This window comes from Sinocyclocheilus rhinocerous, unplaced genomic scaffold (assembly GCF_001515625.1).
Source record: "Sinocyclocheilus rhinocerous isolate Xijiao unplaced genomic scaffold, SAMN03320098_v1.1 scaffold115, whole genome shotgun sequence".
In the NCBI taxonomy this organism is placed as follows: Eukaryota; Metazoa; Chordata; class Actinopteri; order Cypriniformes; family Cyprinidae; genus Sinocyclocheilus; species Sinocyclocheilus rhinocerous.
In genome coordinates, this window is record NW_015650001.1 from 2,139,998 (window position 1) to 2,161,901 (window position 21,904).

Below are 21,904 nucleotides of genomic sequence, written 5' to 3' on the forward strand. Positions count from 1 at the left end.
ACTTTATCAGATCAAATGAAAATGCCATCGAAACTTTTCTGAAGACAGTCAATTCCCTTCATACATACATTCATATAAAACACCCGAAAGCAACAGTGGAAAAAGTAGCCTAATTCCGCAGGGAAACTGTAGTGTGTTTGCCAACACTTGCACAGCACACTTATACGAAGGTAAACACGGAGGACATAAAGTAAGCAATTATGCGTTTTATTTATAGTGCGATCTGCTGCAAAAGCCAGCGAAATTTTGTGCAGGCAATATGAAAAATAAAGACAAGGATGTGACAAAAGAGAGCAGAGTTTTGAAACTTTTATGATACGTTGCTTGTATAGAGTTGTCATTGTAATACTTATGAGTTCTGACACATCAAACTTCCACTGATTACCTTTTGCAATTGTCTTGATAACTTTAGGTATGTAAAATCTTTGAAGTGTCTCCCATCAGCACGGAATTATGACGAATGTCGATCTAGAGTAGGGTTGGGTATCGTTTGTGTTTTTTTCGATACCGGTGCCAAATCGTTACTTTTAAAATGGTTCCCATGCCTGAACCGATACTTATAAAAAAAATAAACATAAAAATTCCCCCAAAAATGATAGATTGGTCATTAGCACTATGAACACATGATGTCTGTTTCATTCATACTGGACGCCAGAGGGCGCCCTCGCACAGAAAATCCACATATCCAGTCACAGAATTAGCGGAACACATGACCCACCAGGAAATCCCTTATATGGACAAAGACATTGCAATAATAGCTGTAACTGAGCAATCAGAGCATATAAATGTTTTGAATTATAAAACAAAGACAATAAACACTCGACTGCCACAATACAGTTTATCTGTGTTATTCAAGCCATCTCTGGTATTTTCATAATTAAGTATATTTATAATCCATTGCTAATCGATATATTCTTTTTAAAGTAGCCTATGGAACATATTTTCTGCCTCATTCTGTGACAAGAAGCCACATCAGATCACAAAAGGAAGCATTTGACTGGTGTTGTGGAGTAAAAAGGTTATAATGTTCTCTTTTGTTGGACAACAGGTTTAGAAATGTGAATACAAGGAAAGTTTAGCTTTAGGCATTTTAATTTAAGCATGTTTAGCTTAGTTAACGGAAGGCTACCTGCTGCCATCAGAGCAAGTGTAATTACTGCATTCACGCGCTCCTCGGATGCTCTCATTTCCCGAGTTGTGCTTTTAAGTCGGAATGTGAAAACAACATGGACACTCTCGTTACTACAAAGATTTGAATTGCTGCATTCACGCGCTCCTCGGATGCTCTCATTTACAGAGTTGTGCAGTGCTTTTAAGTCGGAATGTGAAAACAACATGGACAGTCGCGTTACTACAAAGATTTGTTGGATTTGTATTATTAGAGCTTTCCGACTTGAGTTCACGTGCATTTTCTCAGTCGGGAAATTATTTTTCACGTGCGGTGCCGGTGATGATGTTGCTTACATCAGTTTCGGAGAACCAGAGAACAAATATTTCAATCGATCGCTCAGGCTGACGTAAAAGTCGCATGAATTCCGACATGACTGTTCACACTGCGGTCGCATTGCAAAACGTCTGACCTGTATCGGATTTAGTACCACATAAGGAAGTGGCACAAATCGGAATCGAAAAGATCAGATTCCATGTGGTTTGTGCTGTTCACACTGTCATGACAAAAACAGATCTGAGTCACATGTGAGCAAAAAATCAGATTTGGGTCGCATTTGCCTGCAGTGTGAACTAGGGATGCACCGATACCACTTTTTCCAGTACTCGCCCGATACGATACTTTTATTTTTGGTACTTGCCGATACCGAGTACCGATACCAATATTTTTATTGCATTTGTAATTTTTTTAAATATTGGGTACATAAACCAAAAGGGTATGTATAATGTTATTCAGCTTGATAATGTTAGATAACTTTGATAGAAAGGTATGTAATGGATGTCTGTGAGAAAGGTATATTCACTCGACAAGCTCGCGCATCTGCGCCGCCGCGCGCTCAATCCACTCAGCGTGCTTTGCTTATCAGCTTGCGCACATCAGCTATACAGTCAATACTGAATGTTTAACATTATATTCATTGCATACATATACTTCGTAGACATCCTTAATCTCTAATAACTGCATTCTGCTGTCTGTTGTTCTGTTGTCGGTGTTTCATTGTCTGAATATGGCACTTAACACATGCTGTGTGGTATCGGCATTTGGTATCGGGGCATTTTAACGAGTACGAGTACAGGAGCTCAGTATCGGTGCATCCCTAGTGTGAACGTAGCCTATGTTAGCAGAACTGACCTCCAATGGAGTCCATGTCAGAGTCAGACACATGCGTAATGGAAAAACGAGAGACACTAAATCGGGAAAGCGGTGGTGCTGGTTTTTCATCTGGAGACTTGACGGGAGAGTTGGGTGGTGTAGCGATCTCTTCAGAGCTAGGTTCTGAGGTTGAAGGGCTTTGAATCAATGGAAAATCATCTTGCCACTGAAATGCCCCACCTGTTTAGGGTGAGAGGCTTGTGAAATGTCACTAAACGAGAGGAAATACCCAGGAATTGTTATTGAACACTTACTTTCTTCTGAGACATTCCTTCCTGGTGATTCCTCAGGGGTAGTGACCCTATCCTGGGGTTGTGGCAGCTCCACCTCTGAAGCCTGGCCATTGGGTTCTTCATCCACAGGAAAACTGTAGTCCCCAAGCTCACCTGTGGGGCTCTCCTGAATCGATACACAGCAAGACACGGGCTGTGAGTCATATTAGCACTTCACAAATCAATGTATTTTTCTGAAATGAAAATAACATGCTTCTTAACGCACTACCTCAATACTACAAGAGATAATTCTACAAACCTGATCAAACAGAAACACAGTGACATCATCAAAGAATGACACCGCTTTTTTCTTGCTCTCCAGCTCATCGCAGAAGGACTGTGTAAGTAAGGAGGGCATTTTGAGGAGGCTGCGTAGATGCCGTGCACTGCTACGATCGCTCACAACGACAGGCACCACAGGGAACTCTTCATCGCTCTCATCACTCTGCTCCTGTATGCTGTAGCTACAAAGTTCTTCATCAGACTCATCACTATCCTCTGAATCCTCCTCATCCGCCTCCTCTCCATTCCCCAGTGGAGCTGGAACATCTAGGTCTTCTGGCAAGGCTGGAAGAATATTCTCCAAGGATTCATCACGCTTTGGTTTTGAAAGTGCTGAACCTATGCCACCTTCCTCCACTGAATCTTCCATTTCCTCGTTGTTTCCTTCCCTTGGAAGCTCTGGATTGTCCACTTTGTTACAGGTCTCTTGCTCCTCTGCTTGGATTATCTCCCCACTGAAGTCTACTATGGTAGAGTCTGAGCCTAGTGACTCTGCTGAGGAAAAATCTCTGGTGTCTCCGTTAACCTGCTCCTCCACACCTGAGGCCTCCTGTGTTGAGGAAGAGCCTTCAGACACTGCTGAAGAGTAGCATTCAGAGTTTGGTTCCTCTCCAGAGTGATCAGATTCCAGCCCAATACCATCATCTGGAGTTGACTCCTTGGTCAAGCAACCCCCCATCTCTGGAGGAAAGGGCGAAAGCATAGATATCATTGGAACCGATGCAGGTGATGGACAGAGATTTGGGTTTGTCTTTTTAAGACACAATTGTTTATCATTAAGGGCAGCACTGTTGTCCTTTGGCACAGATATGTAATTTCCTTTCTCACTCTCCATGCTACGTCCTTCTCTCCCAAATGTCTTTTCTGAGCCCTCCTTTTCTGCTTTGAGGTCAAAGGCATCATCCTCATCTTGGCGATTGAAGAACATGTGGACCCCTTCACTGGGGCTCTTGTCATTCTCCATGTCATAGTCAGAAAAATAAGCAGAGTCTCTGTACTGATTCCTCTCACCAAGGCTGATCAGCGGTAGATGACTGCTGGATGGATGCAGGAGCATTACATTGACATCTTCATCTAGATCCATCTGGAGCAACATGTCACACTCGTCTGATTCTACACTAGTGCTAAGGGCTGGATTCCCTTCAAGGTCTTTCAAGATAAACTCTGGGGATTCATTATTCTCTGTGTCATAGCCACTGTCTAAGGATTTTGGCTGAATGGACGTATGGTAACTATCAGGGCTGAAAGCCTCACATGGACTGCTGTTAGAGGCAAGATTAATTGTGTCCTCGCAGTGTCTGGACCCAGTCTCTCTCTGCAGTGTTCTATGAGTTAGGTCAATATTGCCCATCTCTGCATAGTCCAAGGTATAATCTGATAATACTCCAGAGGGGGTGTCCATGCAGTCATCGCTGCAGTCATTAATTTCCACTAGACTGATACTGGAGTTGTCGGGCACCATTCTGCAGTCTGTCAAATGGCTACACTCTGAGACAGTCTTAGATAGATCCGTAGGGCGTGACACCATTTTTACACAAACTCCAGCAGAACCGTCTGTCCCAAGTTTCAGTTTTTGTGCAGGGGATATCCTTGTCTCAAGCAACACGTTTTCTTTAGTCACTACCAGCTCTGATGGAAGAGTTGATGGATTCATTCTGCAGCAACCTCCTACATGGAAGTCTGATGTATTGTTTTTGATATGTTTATGAGCAATGTTCTTCTGCAGTGTATGAATAGGCTGACTTTCTGTGACAGAATGACATTTGGAAGATGATTCAACATCCTGAGTACTTTCAGGGCTTAAATGTAGGTATTCACCACCCTCTGAGTCAGCGTGAGGTTTACTAGCGGTGGGCATACTCTCCGTGGCTTCCATGTATGAGTCTTTGAGAGAATCAATGGAATAATATGTGCAACTGTTGCTTGTCTTCAACGCTCTTGATTTCAAATTCCCGACTTGAGAAGAGGGTGTCGGGTGACGTAAATCAAGGTATGCATCTCGAAAACCCACAGCTTGTGTATGATCGCTTAAACTGTTGTTGTTTGCTGAGTGGTTGGAGTTCCAATTAGTTAACATGTTCTGAGAAAACAGATCTTCATCATCTTCTGAATCAGCACTCCCCCTGCCCAAAAGAAGGCCATCACCGGCATCAATATCAATGCTCATGTAGTGGTGTCTGGGCATGCTCTTTTCTAAGGGGCCCATCATGTCATAATAGGCCTTATTGGCCATACTTCTTTCTACAGTTCTCTGGTTAGACTCAAGGTATGGGTCACAATGTGCCAAGCTGGGACTACTAAGAGAGACTGAAACTCCAAGTGGGCTTTCCTTTACCACCTCCAGTCTATGGCAGAGGCTTTCCGACCCTCTTCTCTGCTGATAAGAGTCTGAACCATGCCCTCTTATCAAATTAACAACTGGCCCTGCTTGAGGTGACTGTTCACACTGTAAATTGTGCCTGTCATTGGAAGAAAAATAAACTTCTGACTGGTTTATCTCTACCGAGCTTGGAACTCTTCTTTGGAGTGGCTCCATGGTTAGGCTACTATCTGAATCATAATCATTACTGTTTGGTTCTTTAGCTGCTGACCAGTAGGTGTTTGGCTGAGACCCAATGGGGCTCCTTCTGCCTGTAGAGGACAAGCTACTGTTGCTGGCTTCAAGTCTTGGGCTGTAATCAAGATTGGTGTCTTCTAAGTTGATGTTGCACTCAACTGGCTCCTCGATGCGGATGTAGTACTCACTACTTACTGAGGGGCTGTGTGCACTTAGCACTGGAACCACACCTGGATGGTCTGACTCATAGTAGGATGGAGAAACCCCAAGAGGGAGGCTCTCACCCTTGCAGCTACCCGTGGAATTGCTAAGAGGGTAATACACATCCTGGTAATGGGGATTATTCTTTCCCAGTGGTCCACTAGCTGAAGAGGAGCAGTAGGGCTGCTCAGCTCGGGCCTGCTCCCATTTATACTCAAAGTTGAGCCCCTGGCTGGTCTCAGTTACTGTCAATATATCATCCCCATTCTCAGATTGGAAGCTGTCTGCCAAAGAGAAGTGTTCAAGTAGAGGAAATGAAGAAGAAGTAGAAGAGGCTACTTCAGGTGCAGGTGTCCTGTGAGAGCTGCTGGAGCCCAGACTTGGCCTGAGAGAGTTCCAGCGCTTCTCAAATTCCTCCTCAGCCTCAGTTGCACCCTTAGCACACAGGTAGTTTAGCAGGAGATGGACTTCCTCCACAACAGGCCTCTGCTCAGGCTGAAGCCAACAGAACTGCATTACTTCATACCTGCTCACACACACAACAGAAAAGCAAATATTTTAGACTATAAACTAAAATTTATGAGAAACACCACTGATTGACTGTAAAGGATTAGAATAGAATAGGGACAAAAACTATGTTTTAGTATAATTTGCTAATGCTTTATTAGCGGGGTCTCCAACCCTGCTCCTGGAGAGCTACCATCCTGTAGATTTCAGCTCCATCCACACCTGAACCAGCTAATAAAGGTGTTCAGGGTTACATGATAATTACAGGCAGGTGTATTGGAGCAGGGTTGGAAATGACAGGGTTGGAAAAGGACAGTAGCTCTACAGGAGCAAGCCCTGTTGAAAAAAACAGCATATGCTGGTTAGTTATGTTTTGAAGCATGGCTGCTGGTTTAAGCTGGTCTTTAGCTGGTCATGAGCTGGTTTAAGCTGGTCCTTAGCTAGCCATGTGCTGGTCCTAAGCTGTTCCTAAGCAACTAGCTCCTGCTCAGGACCAGCTTAAACCAGCTCATGACCAGCTAAGGACCAGCTCAAACCAGCAGCCATGCTTCATAACATAACTAACCAGCATATGCTGTTTTTTTTCAACAGGGAGGTTGGAGGCCCCTGCTCTATTATCAATGCTCTATTATCTTATTGTTATACGAGTACTTAAAAATGGATGCTAGTATGGATGATAGCCAGAAACCCATCTGTGATGTTTTGAAATATGGACAGTTTAGCATGATAGTAGCCTTGCAGTCTTAAAGTAGGGTCACTGATTGTTTAGTATCCTGTGGGGAATGCAGTGGTATACTTGTACGCATGACTGCTCTTGAATAAATGGACAATGATTGGAGTGTGTGGGGGTAAAATTAATGACTGTGTGCTTCCAGAACTGGATAAATGTATGATTGATGGCCTTACAGAGGGGGAAATTAATTATTGACCACACTGGATTTGAGTAGTATTGATTTGTTGGTCCTGCCAGAGGAAATGGCAGTGACTGGTGGAGGCACCTGTGGTTGGAAGATATTGATTGCTTTACATGTATTTAAAAGAAAAGTGATTGGTGGGTGTGTCTCTGGAGGGGAACACTGATTGGTTTGGATGTGGTGATTGCGATTGGCAGAACAGGATGGGTGGCTCATAATGATGATTTGGACTTGTGAGACGACTCACCAGCGTTCACACAGAGGCACTTTCAGCAGGGGCTTTGGCAGTTTGAGCTGCTGTTCCTTTACAGCATATGTTAAAACCTGCCTATCAGAATAGTGCTTGTAAGGCTGGTTACCCAGTTCAAACAACTCCCATATCGTCACACCTAGTGACCTGCAGAGTCAAAAAAATAAATAAAAATGAGAACACAGAAACATAAGACACAGCAACATCCTGATTGTAATACTGAGTTCATCTTTGCGCTCAGGTTGTTTTAGCGCACATATCATGGCATATTTTATATATAGGTTTATCCTCCTGTAAAAATTGTGCAAAAAATTGTAATACAATAAAGATTGCAATTTAATACAAAGGTTGAGAACCTCTTCCATAGTGTTTTTCTCTGAATTATTTCTCACCAGACGTTGCTGGTCTTGGTTTGGTCCACTACTAAGAGATTGCCATGGACTTCATCAATAAGTTCTGGGGCAATCCAGCGTAGAGGAACCCATATTTGATCTGCTGTCACATAATAGTCATCCTAACAAAGGGAAAGGATGCACTGATAATCAGTAAAAATAAATACTGAGACAACATCAAAATAATAGCATCAGCATGGCTGCTAACATAAAAGCCTTCATAGACTCACCTTGTATTTGCTGTGGCTGAGGCCATAGTCTCCAATTTTGACTGCCAGCTCTGAGGTCAACAGGCAGTTCCTTAGGGCCAGGTCACTGAGAACAGGACAGAGTGGAGCAATGTTTGCATCATTTATAGTTCCTGTCATTGGCAAACATTCATGACAAAGGAAGTCTGCAGTGTCACCTCACATTTTCTTCATGGGTGACTTACAAATAATTGATGATGTGTGTTGAGCAAGGGGTTTTCCCCCAGCAACAAAATCACTGATGCTGGAGTCTGTGACATGTACTCAGGCAGCACCAGGATATTGTTGCCAGGAGACACCAGAGCTGGATGTCCAGTGAGCGGCGGGGTGAAAAATAACAGAGAGAATCAATATGCGGGGAAAAGGCCAAAGGTTAGTGGATCCTCACCTGTGAATGTAATTGTGTTTGTGAAGGTACAGAAGACCAGAAGCAATCTCGCATGCCATCCGCTGAAGGATCAAAGGGTCAGGGGTCATTGAGTCTGCTGCCCGACAGCTAAGGAGGTATCCTTTAACATCTCCCTGTATAACGTAAACAGCATTCTTAAGAACAGCACAAGAATGCTAATTTGAGTTATAGTGAGCAACTGTAATTCTGGTACCACTGTATCAGTTTGTAACTGTGCAAATGCACAATTTCTAATATGACCAGCAGAGGGAGCATTATGCTGTATAATTAACACTATGCTAAGCTCCATCCCCCTTGGATGCTCAGACCAGCTTTACAGAAATGAATAGGAAATGTCAGTGAACAGCATGTTTTTCAGTTAAATGTGCTCCTAAATTGGTAAAAATGGAGGGAATGTTATTCTTTTCTGTCTTGGAATGGAAACAAAGCAATGCTGTTTTTCTTAATTACATTGTTGAATGATGCGATATAGTGATTAAACTACTAAAACTGTGAAATCAGAATCAAGACACACCACAATCTAAAAAAAAACTAATTTGATGAGCTGTTTTTAATGTTATGACAAAATCCTCCTTATGGTACTGTGAAATCTTTAGTTATCATTACTTATAGTACATATTAAACAATAAATAGATTACATTGTAGGAACGGTATTAACATTACTTGGAGAAAATGTAGATGTTCTTATAGATGTTGCGTGTTCATTTGTGAATGAGGGTGACCGTCTAATACACAGCATGAAAGTGGTAAAATACTACATGCATTCTCTCTGTGTTCCTTATGTCACTATTATAATGAAGGTGACCTGGCAACAAAGTTTTAACTTTCATTTTGTAATATTTTGGATTTAAAAACTACCCAAAGCCACAGATTCTCCATAGACTTACATGAGAAAAGAACAAAAGTCTGATTATACTCTATGGTAAGAGTTGCTAAGCTCAGATTGGTCAACATTTTGAAGGCGTGGCTTAAAAAAGGGTCAACTGAACACCACACCACAGCCATTTGGACTCAAAAACTCATGCGGTTTGTAGTTTCTTGTTCTCAAAACTATACTTAGTAAATAAAGGGGATGCTACTTCAATACATTGTGTAATAATGGATATAGTGTAAAAATGGCACTTCATGTCAAGAAGATTGCTGACTGCTAGTATAGACTCTAAAGGGTCATTAGACCAACTCAGAGTATGTACTGAAGACGGTGAGTGAAGCGGCTGGTGCTCAGTGGCTTACCAGGGGGCAGTGCTCCATAACCAGCAGGTAGGGTGTGATTTCTGAACACTGGGACAGACACTGCAGGAGGGCTGGATGCTGGAGCACCCTGTGGGATTCACACACTCAGACATCAAAACACTGCTCATATGAGAAACCGTTTAGTTACACATTCCAAATAAGAGCTATCGTTAATGTTGCTTCAGTTTGTGCCTCCAAATTAGATGTACTGACAAAAAATGGCATATGTTTTAGCATACAGCATAAGATGAGTAAAAAAAAAAATGGGATAAGAGGAAAGGTGTGTACCGGTAAGGCTGGACCTCTTCCAGGAACTGCATCTGCTCCTGTACACTGGCACTGGCCTTTAGCTCCTTAACCACCACCTGTGTGGTACTGAGTCCAGCATTCACCTCCCCCAGCAAAACCTGAAAGCCAGCCCAAACCGCACATTAACATGGCTCACACCTGCCACCTGTGAAACTAGCAGCACCGAATTAAAGAGAGTGAACACTTGATGTGCAATTTATCTGTTAACTGTTTGCTTAACGGTAGCTCGTAATGAGATTACGACAACATTTTGCGTACACTGTACTGTGTACAATATTAACCCCAAGAGTAGTACTCAAAAAAACACTGCTATTTTCTCAGCGCCACATTACGGTATTGTTTTGAGTTATAAAAGGCCTCACCTTGCCAAACCAGCCCTGTCCCATTTCTTTGATGTAGAGGAGGCTGTGGCGTCCGAGATCTGTAGACTTCAGCAGCTGAACTGAGGGAAACAGAGAGAAAACATACATTCAGACTTGGCGTAAAAAAATGGATGACCTGAATGCACAATGCATGGTTTGAAAATGGGCAAACATCAAGAAAGAGTGAGCAATATCCAGGGAGGCACACCCACAAGAACCATGGTTATCTCAAACTACCTCATCGAGGATTTAAAATGAAAGAAAGTTGACACAAAACTTTAGACACTCTGGTCCCACCTCGAACCATCATAATTCAACAGAAAAGCTCGGATGTTGAATATACAGACGAAGAGCGGCTTTCTTTGTCTGGCAAGAAACCGTAGGATGAAGGTCCAATGACGCAGTGGAATGAAGGTGCCGTTCTTCTCCGGTTCTCCATGTCTCCATTCACACACCAGGGGTTTAACCCTCCAAGCCCTCGGACAGCTGAGAAAGCAGCCCTGTCTGTCTCCCTTCCCAGAAACAGAGCGCATCTCCTCGCGCTGAGATACTGCGTCCCACAACATTCCCATAATGCACCCGGCTGGAACTCACAGCTGGAGCCAACTCAACTTGAAGCTGCTTTAGTGTTTTAAGTGCCAAGTGTCCCACCAGGATATGGACGTATGTCCGCAGCGCAGCTCGGCACATGCCAAATGCATCTGCTCCTGCAAGCAATGCCATGAGCACATAATAACCCTCGCTCCTCTGCCCCCTTCCCTCTGTCTGTCTCAGCAAGACTATGGGGGCAATTGTAAACAAATAAAGCACTGTGAGCAGCAGAAAGACCTCTGTCATTAACACGAGCCCCCCACACACCTCCTCCTGTGCTACCAGCAGGTCTCACAGTGTGCGTGTGTGAGCCTCACAGACCCATCCCTGTATTAATGCACTAAACTGTTCTCCTCCTCTGCAGCGTTCCAGAAGCTTCTCATTCCAGCCCCTCACACTCCCCGCCTCAGTTAAATTGTGGCTTTTGTCCGCAGAGCAGCAACGCCTGGTACCCCAGTACCAGCCCAGACACAAGGCCCATTCTCTGCCGCTCAGAGCCAGGATTGTCACAGCATTGACCCCCCCATCCCTGACACACAACTATCTCACTTTTCTTCAGCAGACTTGAACTGGCCTTTTATATGATTTCTGTGGAATCTGTGAGTTGTGCATTCCCGTCCCACTCCTGGCATTCCCAGAGCAGCCCTGGGCCATGTTAAAAATGCATTAAAACGATTACGGTATTGTTTTGAGTTATAAAAGGCCTCACCTTGCCAAACCAGCCCTGTCCCATTTCTTTGATGTAGAGGAGGCTGTGGCGTCCGAGATCTGTAGACTTCAGCAGCTGAACTGAGGGAAACAGAGAGAAAACATACATTCAGACTTGGCGTAAAAAAATGGATGACCTGAATGCACAATGCATGGTTTGAAAATGGGCAAACATCAAGAAAGAGTGAGCAATATCCAGGGAGGCACACCCACAAGAACCATGGTTATCTCAAACTACCTCATCGAGGATTTAAAATGAAAGAAAGTTGACACAAAACTTTAGACACTCTGGTCCCACCTCGAACCATCATAATTCAACAGAAAAGCTCGGATGTTGAATATACAGACGAAGAGCGGCTTTCTTTGTCTGGCAAGAAACCGTAGGATGAAGGTCCAATGACGCAGTGGAATGAAGGTGCCGTTCTTCTCCGGTTCTCCATGTCTCCATTCACACACCAGGGGTTTAACCCTCCAAGCCCTCGGACAGCTGAGAAAGCAGCCCTGTCTGTCTCCCTTCCCAGAAACAGAGCGCATCTCCTCGCGCTGAGATACTGCGTCCCACAACATTCCCATAATGCACCCGGCTGGAACTCACAGCTGGAGCCAACTCAACTTGAAGCTGCTTTAGTGTTTTAAGTGCCAAGTGTCCCACCAGGATATGGACGTATGTCCGCAGCGCAGCTCGGCACATGCCAAATGCATCTGCTCCTGCAAGCAATGCCATGAGCACATAATAACCCTCGCTCCTCTGCCCCCTTCCCTCTGTCTGTCTCAGCAAGACTATGGGGGCAATTGTAAACAAATAAAGCACTGTGAGCAGCAGAAAGACCTCTGTCATTAACACGAGCCCCCCACACACCTCCTCCTGTGCTACCAGCAGGTCTCACAGTGTGCGTGTGTGAGCCTCACAGAATGCATTAAAACGCAGCACAATTGCACGAGAAAATCCAGGCTGGTCTACGATTGCACATTGACTAGAAAAGAAATTCTACTTAATATGTCGACAAAAGACTTCAGACAGAGTAAAATTGCCAACTTAAATGGATAAGGGGATTTCAAGTGCTAAGATGAATTTTATTATGTGAACTTCCAATATGGAAGAAAAAATATACATACTGTACATCAAATTTTGTGATTTGGTGATTTATGTATGATGGTGTTGATTCTGGTATAGAACTAGCATGGTACTTAAACAGGGTTGGCTAAATGACAGTATTTATTATGCGAAAGTAGATTGTGAGAAAATGTGCCAATCGTTTATATGTATTAGGAAGGATGGCATGTATTATTTACATGTAAGAGAAAGATAAAGAACATGGAGTGGACAAGTCAAGATGAGCATGAATTTATTATTAAAGAGTGCTGTTTGGCAGAACGCTAAGCTATTTTAACAGCTTCAAATTTGTCCAATAAAAATTTAGCGATGCAACTATAGTACTTTTGCTGTTTTGTCTTTTGTTTTTAGGTCAAGTGTATAATGTGAAGTTGTTTTTTGAACAGATGACAGACTTTATTTAATACACAGAATTTATTTATAATCATCTTTTGTCCATCAAGATAAAAATACAACTTAATCTAATCAAATGTGGTAGCTTTAAAATACTAAAATGTAATTTGCTAAATCACAACAAATTGGCATTACCACATGGTTATTAAATATATAAACAATTTTTGCTTAACTTCTTGCTAAATTAAAGTATCTATGAAATAATTTATCCATAACTGAAAAAGTTACTAATATTTAATTTAAAGAATTTACATGCAATCCCAGTGATTAGAAAACAAAATTAAATCCTGCATTTTTTCTCAATCAAGAAACCATTTCACTCAGATGCACAACGCAACAGGGAGGAACTGAAGGCCACAATTTCCATTTCATGTTGACTTTATATTGGGATGTATACATTTACAATTATATAAAGTGACATAGAGTGATATAGGATTTGTTCCCATAGCTCAACAACTGGTAGAGCATGGTGCTAGTAATGACAAGATTGTGGGTTCCTCGAGGTCTACTGTCCTGCAGAGTTTAGCTTCAACCCTAAACAACCAGCAAATCAAGGTTATTATAGACAGGTGAGTTTGATGAAGGTTAACTCTGCAGGACAGTGGACCTTGAGGGCCAGAGTTGAGAAATCTGCATTAAACGCTCTGTAAGCTGCTTTGAATAAAAGTCTCAGCTACATGAAAAAGCACAATGCAAATGTCTACAGTAGGCATTTTAGGGCCATAAATGTGATCCCCTCTTTCTCTGATTCTCCATGCTCAACCTCTTCCAGACTGAAGCTTATGTCAAGGAAAACCTGTAAATGTAGCTTGGGAGTGAAAAAACACCAGGGACATTCGTATGTGGGGTTTTTACTTCATTGCATTCAGTCAAGTGTTAATTTCCGGCTCTTTGCATTAATACAACACGCAGGAGGATGAAGAGGGGGAGGACGGAAAGGGAGCGGTTCAACCATGACCGAGTCCTTCTCAATATCATGAGGGACTCAGTGCTACCCTCTCGCTCTGCAACACCTGGACCAATCACATGGCCGTAACCACGGGCGACGAACAGTCCAGAGGCTATTGGCTGGCTCCTAAAATTCTATTGTCCAATCCGTGCCTGCGTTTCAAGCCAGCATCCCGCTTTCTCCCCCACCCTCCCCTGATGCTCTACGCAGACAGAGAGCGTGAGTCATAGGGAGAAAACCTGACGTGCACGGCTTCTCCCACCACCAGCTTCCACACAGTCAGCCACCGAGTGACTGGATTTGACTTGATGCAAAATCAACTGTAGTACATTCAATAGATTTTTATCATTCCTGAAGAACATGTTAATGTTGTCTGCCTATGTAAAACTTACTGCCATTGTGGCCAGGCATTTTGAGCGGTTGCCAGGGGGTGCCTATGTAGTTGGTAAGGTTTTCTGCATTGGTATGCAGTTTCTCGGGTGTCCTAAGTGGTTATTAGGTGGTAATTAAGTGGTAATTATTTTTCAGATCTGGGGCCTCATTTATAAAGCGTGCATACGCTCAGATTTGATCTTAGAGTGTGCGTACGCTTAAATCCTGGTTAAAAAACTGGCTTTGACGTGGAAAAGTGCTTAGCATCACGTCAGGGTCTGAGCAGACGTATGCACTTTTTCTTGTTCGGGTACTGCAGGTTTTTGAAAATGTAAGCTGTTCTTGCAGCTCGCTGTTCTAAATTAAAGAATTTGGATGATGACTGGTGATCTTTTACATGTTAATGACATTAATTAGGAGTCGTTTACAAGGCAGAGAGCTGAAACCATTCAGTTGCGTGCAAGTTCAAGATTGTTTGCGATTCATAGATTTCACATCTGAAAGAGACGCGTACGTGCGTTTTCTGTTCGTAAGTTCATTTTATGAATCACACGTACGCATATTTGAGAGATGATCGTAAGATCAATTTTAGGATGGTTTCTGCGCAACATTTTATAAATGAGGCCCCTGATCTTTAGGACTGACTGTCCATGCTGTCATTTTGAGGGTAATGAAATTGGATGCATTTGTTCAAACAATGTGGTCAAAATGGACTTGTTCACTTATTCTCTACATAGTAAACATCACATGGCATATGACAGTAAAGCCAAAATGAGTGTATTTGGATACAGACAATATTGGGCACTTTCAATTATGTTACAGACACATTATACCCCAAATTACTGTTCAGACTGGGGAACATTTTTTAATATGGGTCGGAATCAGATTAATAAACATCATGTGTTTTTTGGTGTTTATGCTACAAAAATGCTAGAGCATGTTAATATTTTGAAAGAAGTCTCTTATGCTCACCAAGGCTGAATTTATTTGACCCAAAAACAGTATAAACCGTAATATTTTGAAATATGGTTACATTTTAAGTTTAAGTGACTATTTGATTTTTGATATTTGATTGATGTTTCAAAATGTAATTTATTACTTGTCACATGATTCTTCAGAAATCATCCTAATGTGCTGATTTTTCTGCTCAAGAAACATTTATTATTATTATCAGTGTTGAAAACAATGAAAACAATCTTGAAAATTACTTAATATTTTCACATTCATATATGGTCATAGAGGTCTTTCTGCTTCTCTATATTCATATATTTTGTTAAGATATTTTTTTGGATATATTTAGAAAAGTGTGATATATATATACAGAGTTCTGGCATGAAACTCTAGATGGCGCAGTCCGATAGGTCTAACTCAATCTGACCTAATGACATCATTATCACATGGCACAGCTGATTGGTTCTCTCCTGTATCGGTAGCCAATGAGCTGCTGCTCAATCAACAAATATATGACTAGTGCTTGCCGTAGCAGTTACAGCTTGCTTCAGAAACCCTCCACCTTCCCCAGCTCCACCTGCATAGATCTGCTACGAGGTGATTCACGTATGCTATAACTCAGTCTGACCTAATGACATCATTATCACATGGCACAGCTGATTGGTTCTCTCCTGTATCGGTAGCCAATGAGCTCGCTGCTCAACATTCAAATATATGACTAATGCTTGCTGAAGCAGTTTGCAGCGTGCTTCAGAAACCCTCCACCTTCCCCAGCTCCACCTGTATAGATCTGCTACGAGGTGATTCATGTACGCTATATGGGGGTTATTTCATGTATGTTATATTTGCAGCAGCAATATTTCTTACATGCTCACAGCAGCATGTTGTGGATGTATTGGCAGTAGCAAGTCTCGGTACTTGCTCTGCCGCAGCAGCAACGTAGCAGATCTATTCCGCCAAGACCAAATACATTAACATGTACATGTACAGTTGTCATGACAGAAATGATTTTAATCATTCTAATATGCTGATTTGCTACTCAAGAAACATTTCTGATTATTATTATCATTGTTGAAACTGTGATGAATTTTTTTAGGATTCTTTTATGAAAGTAAAGTTCAAAAGAAGAGCTATTTTTGGCTTTTTTTTTTTTGCCTTTATTACAACAGGACAGTATTTAGACAGGGAGGGAAAGATCCGCAAGCTGGGACTCAATCTCTAGATGCCCGAAGCGCAGCGGCGCTATATACAGGTGCATCTCAATAAATTAGAATGTCGTGGAAAAGTTCATTTATTTCAGTAATTCAACTCAAATTGTGAAACTCGTGTATTAAATAAATTCAATGCACACAGACTGAAGTAGTTTAAGTCTTTGGTTCTTTTAATTGTGATGATTTTGGCTCACATTTAACAAAAACCCACCAACATGAACTTTTACACGACATTCTAATTTATTGAGATGCACCTGTATTGGGGCTATTGGCGCTGACATTGAAATCTTTTATAACCTTACTGTCTTTACTGTCACTTTTGATCAATATAATGCAGTCTTGCTGAATAAAAGTATACATTTCTTTCAAAAAACCCAAACTTTTCTTGATAAGTAATGTGTTTTACAAAACCTTCAACCTAAAATATGTGCATAAGCCCTTGTTGGTTGCCTTAGGAAGCACTACTAAGAAATCAATATCTTCTAAAGAGATGAAAATCTACAGTTGATTTGGTTTTCGGACGCATCTGTTTCAGATCTGTTGTAATATTGCTGTTAAAAACATCTTCATTTCCATCTGTACTCTCCAGTGCTTCCATGCATTGATAACTTCCTTTCCTTTCTGAAGTCCAGTTCACATGCATCCATCATGCCAGGAGTCCTCTGGGCCGGTCTCACGCGCATTATGCAACTGACAGATGTGTGTTCTGCTTCCAGAGACGGTTCGATCTCCACCCCTCTCTGCACTGTGAGAACATAAACAAGGCCACTGCTCTTTTTCCAGAACCATCTGTTCACAATGGGCACAGTCCTGTTCTTTACTCTTCCTGTCACAAGGCAATTAGGAATGTGAGGGACAAATATCAGCGTAGTGTGGCACTTCACTTCCAGTATTGTTTATTAATGAAAAAAATGCAACCAGCAATCTTCTTTGCAACGTGTTACAGTGATGAGCCATAAACACCACAGTTAACACAGGCAGTAGGTCTAATCTAAATCATGTTTTCCATTAAAAACATGCCTCTTCATGATTGCCACCATGACCAGCACTCATTCCATTCCAATTGCATTGCTTTGCATTTTCAATACATGGAAAAGAATAGTCAGTGCATTATTCAAAACATCTCCTTTTGTGAATAATAAATAATGACCAAAACCGTGCAGATTCTTACATGACTTGCTGGGCTGTTTGGACACAGGTAGTGAGACCTCCGTGAGGGGCAGGATATAAACCTCGAGGTCATTCTGAGAGCTGGGGGAGGCTAAAGTGGAAAGGTCAGCTTGACCCTCCTCCCCCTCCGTATTTTCAAACTCCTGCAGGGAACAAAAGCACACAGAGACTTCAAATAAATTGTATATTGTAGATATATTGTAATATATCTTAAAATGCAATTTATTCCTGTGATGCAGAGCTGAATTTTCAGCATCATTACTCCAGTCTTCATTCTAATATGCTGATTTTATTCTCAAGAAACATTTCTGATTATTATCATTGTTAAAACAGTAATACTTTTTTCAGGATTCTTTGGTGAATAAAAAAATCATTTGAAATGAAAAAAAAAAAAGAAATAAATGGCACAATTCAAACACAAGCAGAATATTCAGCTCTATTACTTTATGCATACTGTGAAATTAATATGGAATTTGAATGGTCTCTTTTGTCACAGTGTGGTGGCTGATGAAAGTCTCTCTTGTGGGATTTTCTTTGTTATGAATGCTGGATGCCACATTTCGGAAATTGGGCAATCATCTGCTTGGACCCAATAACCTATCCAGCTCCCACAGCTCCACATGTTGGCTCATACTCACACATTGTGACTTTTGTTGAGCATCTGTGTTGGGGAATTGTAGTACTGAATCTGTGCCATAACCAGCATGAATTCAGTTCCTGTATTTGATCCGAATTTGGATTGGGGTAGTAAACAGGATGCAGAACTAATTTGCATTTAAAGCAAGTAATATTATATATTAATAATCAGTAGTCTAAAGAAATTATATAAGTTAAGTTGTACAGTATGTGTAAAGCACTAAATTAAAGCTTCTAGGAATGCCCTACTGTTTCTTACTGGTAATTCATAGTTTTTACTTGCAAAAACCACACATTTGACAGTATGTTACTTTAAATTACATATAATGCAGGGTTAACATTTACAATGTTTCACTGTATATGGTAAGGTGAAAAAACACTATAAAGCCTACTGTATCATATTTAAAGCACAAATATCATGATCAAAACGTTGCTAAAAAACCTGCAGTACATGATCCACATCTGTTTGATGGCCTTTTATTGTCATTGTAAAAGTGTTCAGGTTGTGGCTTTTGAGAAACATTTATTAGTTCATCTCTCAATCATCATTGCACTGCATTAAACTATACCCGCAATAAAAACTAAAGAGCTTTGATCATAAAAGTGAGCATTTAAATTTCATCTTGCTAAGATATATTATTGGGAGATATAAAGTGACAGCTGATATTTATATGCATTTTAGTCTGTTATACTCATAAATTCTCTTTGATTTGCATTACCTTTACAAACTAAAATCATAATTGCATACTTAAATATCAGCAACTGCACCAAATTTTGCTCTGCTTGAGCCTCTGAATAAAACTGAGGTGTCTTTTTCCTCCTTGAATTTGATCTCCATATTCTCCTATATCAGACAATATGAGCAATAAAGGCCTGATGTATCAAATATGATTAAAAAAAGCTTATATGCAAACCTCTTTTAGATTTTAGAAGAGTTCAGATGCAAAAGCCTTTAAGTGCCTTTTGACATTTTCTTCTAAAATGAGCATTTTTATCAGGCTCTTGTGTTTATGTTCAGTTATTTACCTTCAATGGCAATACAAAGAACCATTAAAGTGAAATTACTGAACCTACACATACAGTAGGAGCCCGATGAGGACATTTTTAGAGGAAAATTTAGAGAAAATATAATGTATATCTATATACGTAGATTTGATTTTTCAGGATTTACAGGGTTAACACGTTTTTTAATGTAGCATTTTAAAAATATTTTATTGAAACATTTTTTTTATTACAGTGTGTGTAAATTTGATGACATTTGTGGTAGTTAGTTAGTAAGTAACCAGTAGGCTACTGTTATTGGCAGCGAGTTGTAGAAGCAGTTGTGAGCATCTGTTGTGCGACTGTAATGACTGTCAATTCAATTGAAATTCCAATTGCTATTAACTTTGGCCAATTCAATTTACCTTCCTACAAGCCAGTTCTTCACTTATGACTATTGTCCATGACTATAACCCCTGTCTTTACCTATAAAAGAGCATTCTCTCTGCCTGCATATCCTCATATTCTTGTCTGCCTTTTTTGCAATGGACAACAACTCTTATCTGCTGCCGTAATACCTCTCCTATTTTAAGAAGAACAACATTTCTTTATGTAATGTTACAATTGTTCTCTGAAGAAAATAGGATTTGCTGAGGACGGAAAAAACAGCCATTTGTCAGGAATTTTTCATTTTTTCAGGAATAGGAAGACCTCTATTTCCTGCATTAAAAATAAATAATAAATTTGACTGTGTGCATTTATTGTGGGACCACTTATTTATTTAATTCTGGTACTTGGGCAGAAAGGTTAAATGCATAGTTGTGTGTAGTTTCTATTTGGTTTATGTAGTCTTCTTTTTCCACTTTAAATGTAAAACAGCTGTAAGAGCAAATCTATACTGAACCGCATCTGCTAATGTGGTGTTTATCATCAGGAGTGGATGTGGCTCAAATTGATGCAATATCATTTAGAACCACTTGAGGGTGCAAAGTAATTTACTTAATTCACTCAGTCCATCTAAATATTTCATACTTCAATTGTTATTCATGCATTATGTGTGCATTACTAAAGTGCTAACAGGACATACTTGAAGAGGAGGCAGCAGTTTATCTTTATTCACCAGCAGTCGATAAAAACTTTAATTTGAAGTGAGCTAGTGGTTTTCTTGCTTTAATGTGCATGCTGGGATAAAGAGGATATGATGAGAAGCTGGGAAATGCTGACCTGCTCCTCTCTACTGTACCATTTGTGCTCATAGATCTCCATTATATTTACTCTGAAACATAGTGAGAGACATGTCAGCATCTATCATTACTCATTCAGTTTTTTAAGAAAATTATACTTTTGTTCAGCAAGGATGCATTAATTTGATGCATCTCTGTTTCAAATAAATGCTGTTCTTTTGAACTTTATATAAAATGATTTTTCAAAATTGCAAATAAAACAGAGTATTGGTGTACATTTTAGAAGATAATACTATTTGCCTACTTCCATTTTCATGATTAATCCGATGTATTACTTACATTTCTTTGTAATTAATGGTGAAATTTACTACCGATTTCTAAGTGAAAATTGGGTAACACTTTATCTTAAGGTGTCCTTGTTACATATGTTACATGTACTTACTATTATAATAACAATGAATTATATATAATTACCTGCAAGTAAACCTAAACTAAACCCTAATCCTAACCCTAACCATATAGTAAGTACAGTACATGTAGTTCATTAATATATTTTTTTCCAGTGTATTAATCCTGAAGAAGAAAAAACATATCATGGTTTACACAAAAATATTAACCAGCACAACTGTTTTCAACATTTCAATTGTAATAATATTTCACAATGTTATGCTATGTATTATGTTACAGTATTATGAATATTTCACAATATTATGTTGTTATAAATAAATTCAGCCTTGGTGAGTTAAAAAAAATCTTATTTTTTAATTTATTTTATTTTTATTTTTACCTGAATTAGGTATTTATGTTGGTGTTTTGTTTTGTTTTATTTTTTCATTTTAGCTTATCTTTTTAACAGTAAAGTAAGTAAATAATCTTATAAAGTACATTTAAATACAATTTGTTTTAATACATGCCAGTACAATTTTGATGAGTCTGACTCTGAGAGAAGTACAGTCTGTTCAATCATACATCTTAAGACAGTATGACAGATTGATCATAATGTACGCTTCTACTCCACCTCACCTAATAAGAGACTATTTACAGTGTAGTTATGGCATCTATATCAGCAGGGACTAACTATTTAAGAGAACTAGTCAAATCTACTCTGACAAATGTCTACTGACATACATAGATAGTAGAGAGTGTTCAATTTTGGCACAGGATGTTGGACCATCATGGACTGCAGCCATACAGTCAGACTCTTCCCAACAAATGCACAATAAGAAGCCCAAACATCTTGATGAAAAGTACGCCAGTGTAAAGCAGCCAACTCATTTCAATTAGACTCCAGCAATGGTTGTAGCTCACTCACTGTACTGCACTGGGGAGCGAGGGCTGTTTTCCATTCAGGAAGAGCAGCTGTCTCACTCCATCAGCAGCGTGTGTGC

At 40.4% G+C, this 21,904-nt stretch overlaps 1 protein-coding gene across 4 annotated transcripts in view; it reads right to left on the bottom strand.

Annotated features, from left to right (window-relative positions):
- Positions 1-21,904, bottom strand: part of aatka (apoptosis-associated tyrosine kinase a) — a 53,255-nt gene that overhangs the window by 5,150 nt on the left and 26,201 nt on the right. Inside the window, exons 3-13 of one of the 4 annotated variants that reach the window (XM_016516178.1) lie at positions 17,717-17,858; positions 11,557-11,636; positions 9,874-9,992; positions 9,586-9,673; positions 8,332-8,465; positions 7,926-8,010; positions 7,696-7,817; positions 7,301-7,450; positions 2,852-6,158; positions 2,575-2,719; positions 2,296-2,500 (exon numbers count right to left, since the gene is read on the bottom strand). In XM_016516178.1, coding sequence (XP_016371664.1) covers positions 2,296-2,500; positions 2,575-2,719; positions 2,852-6,158; positions 7,301-7,450; positions 7,696-7,817; positions 7,926-8,010; positions 8,332-8,465; positions 9,586-9,673; positions 9,874-9,992; positions 11,557-11,636; positions 17,717-17,858 — 4,577 coding nt within the window. Of the gene's footprint in view, positions 1-2,253; positions 2,501-2,574; positions 2,720-2,851; positions 6,159-7,300; positions 7,451-7,695; positions 7,818-7,925; positions 8,011-8,331; positions 8,466-9,585; positions 9,674-9,873; positions 9,993-10,256; positions 10,337-10,553; positions 10,605-11,556; positions 11,637-11,853; positions 11,905-17,716; positions 17,859-21,904 lie in introns of those variants that run through there. The other 3 variants (XM_016516177.1, XM_016516180.1, XM_016516179.1) reach the window with 3 other exon arrangements.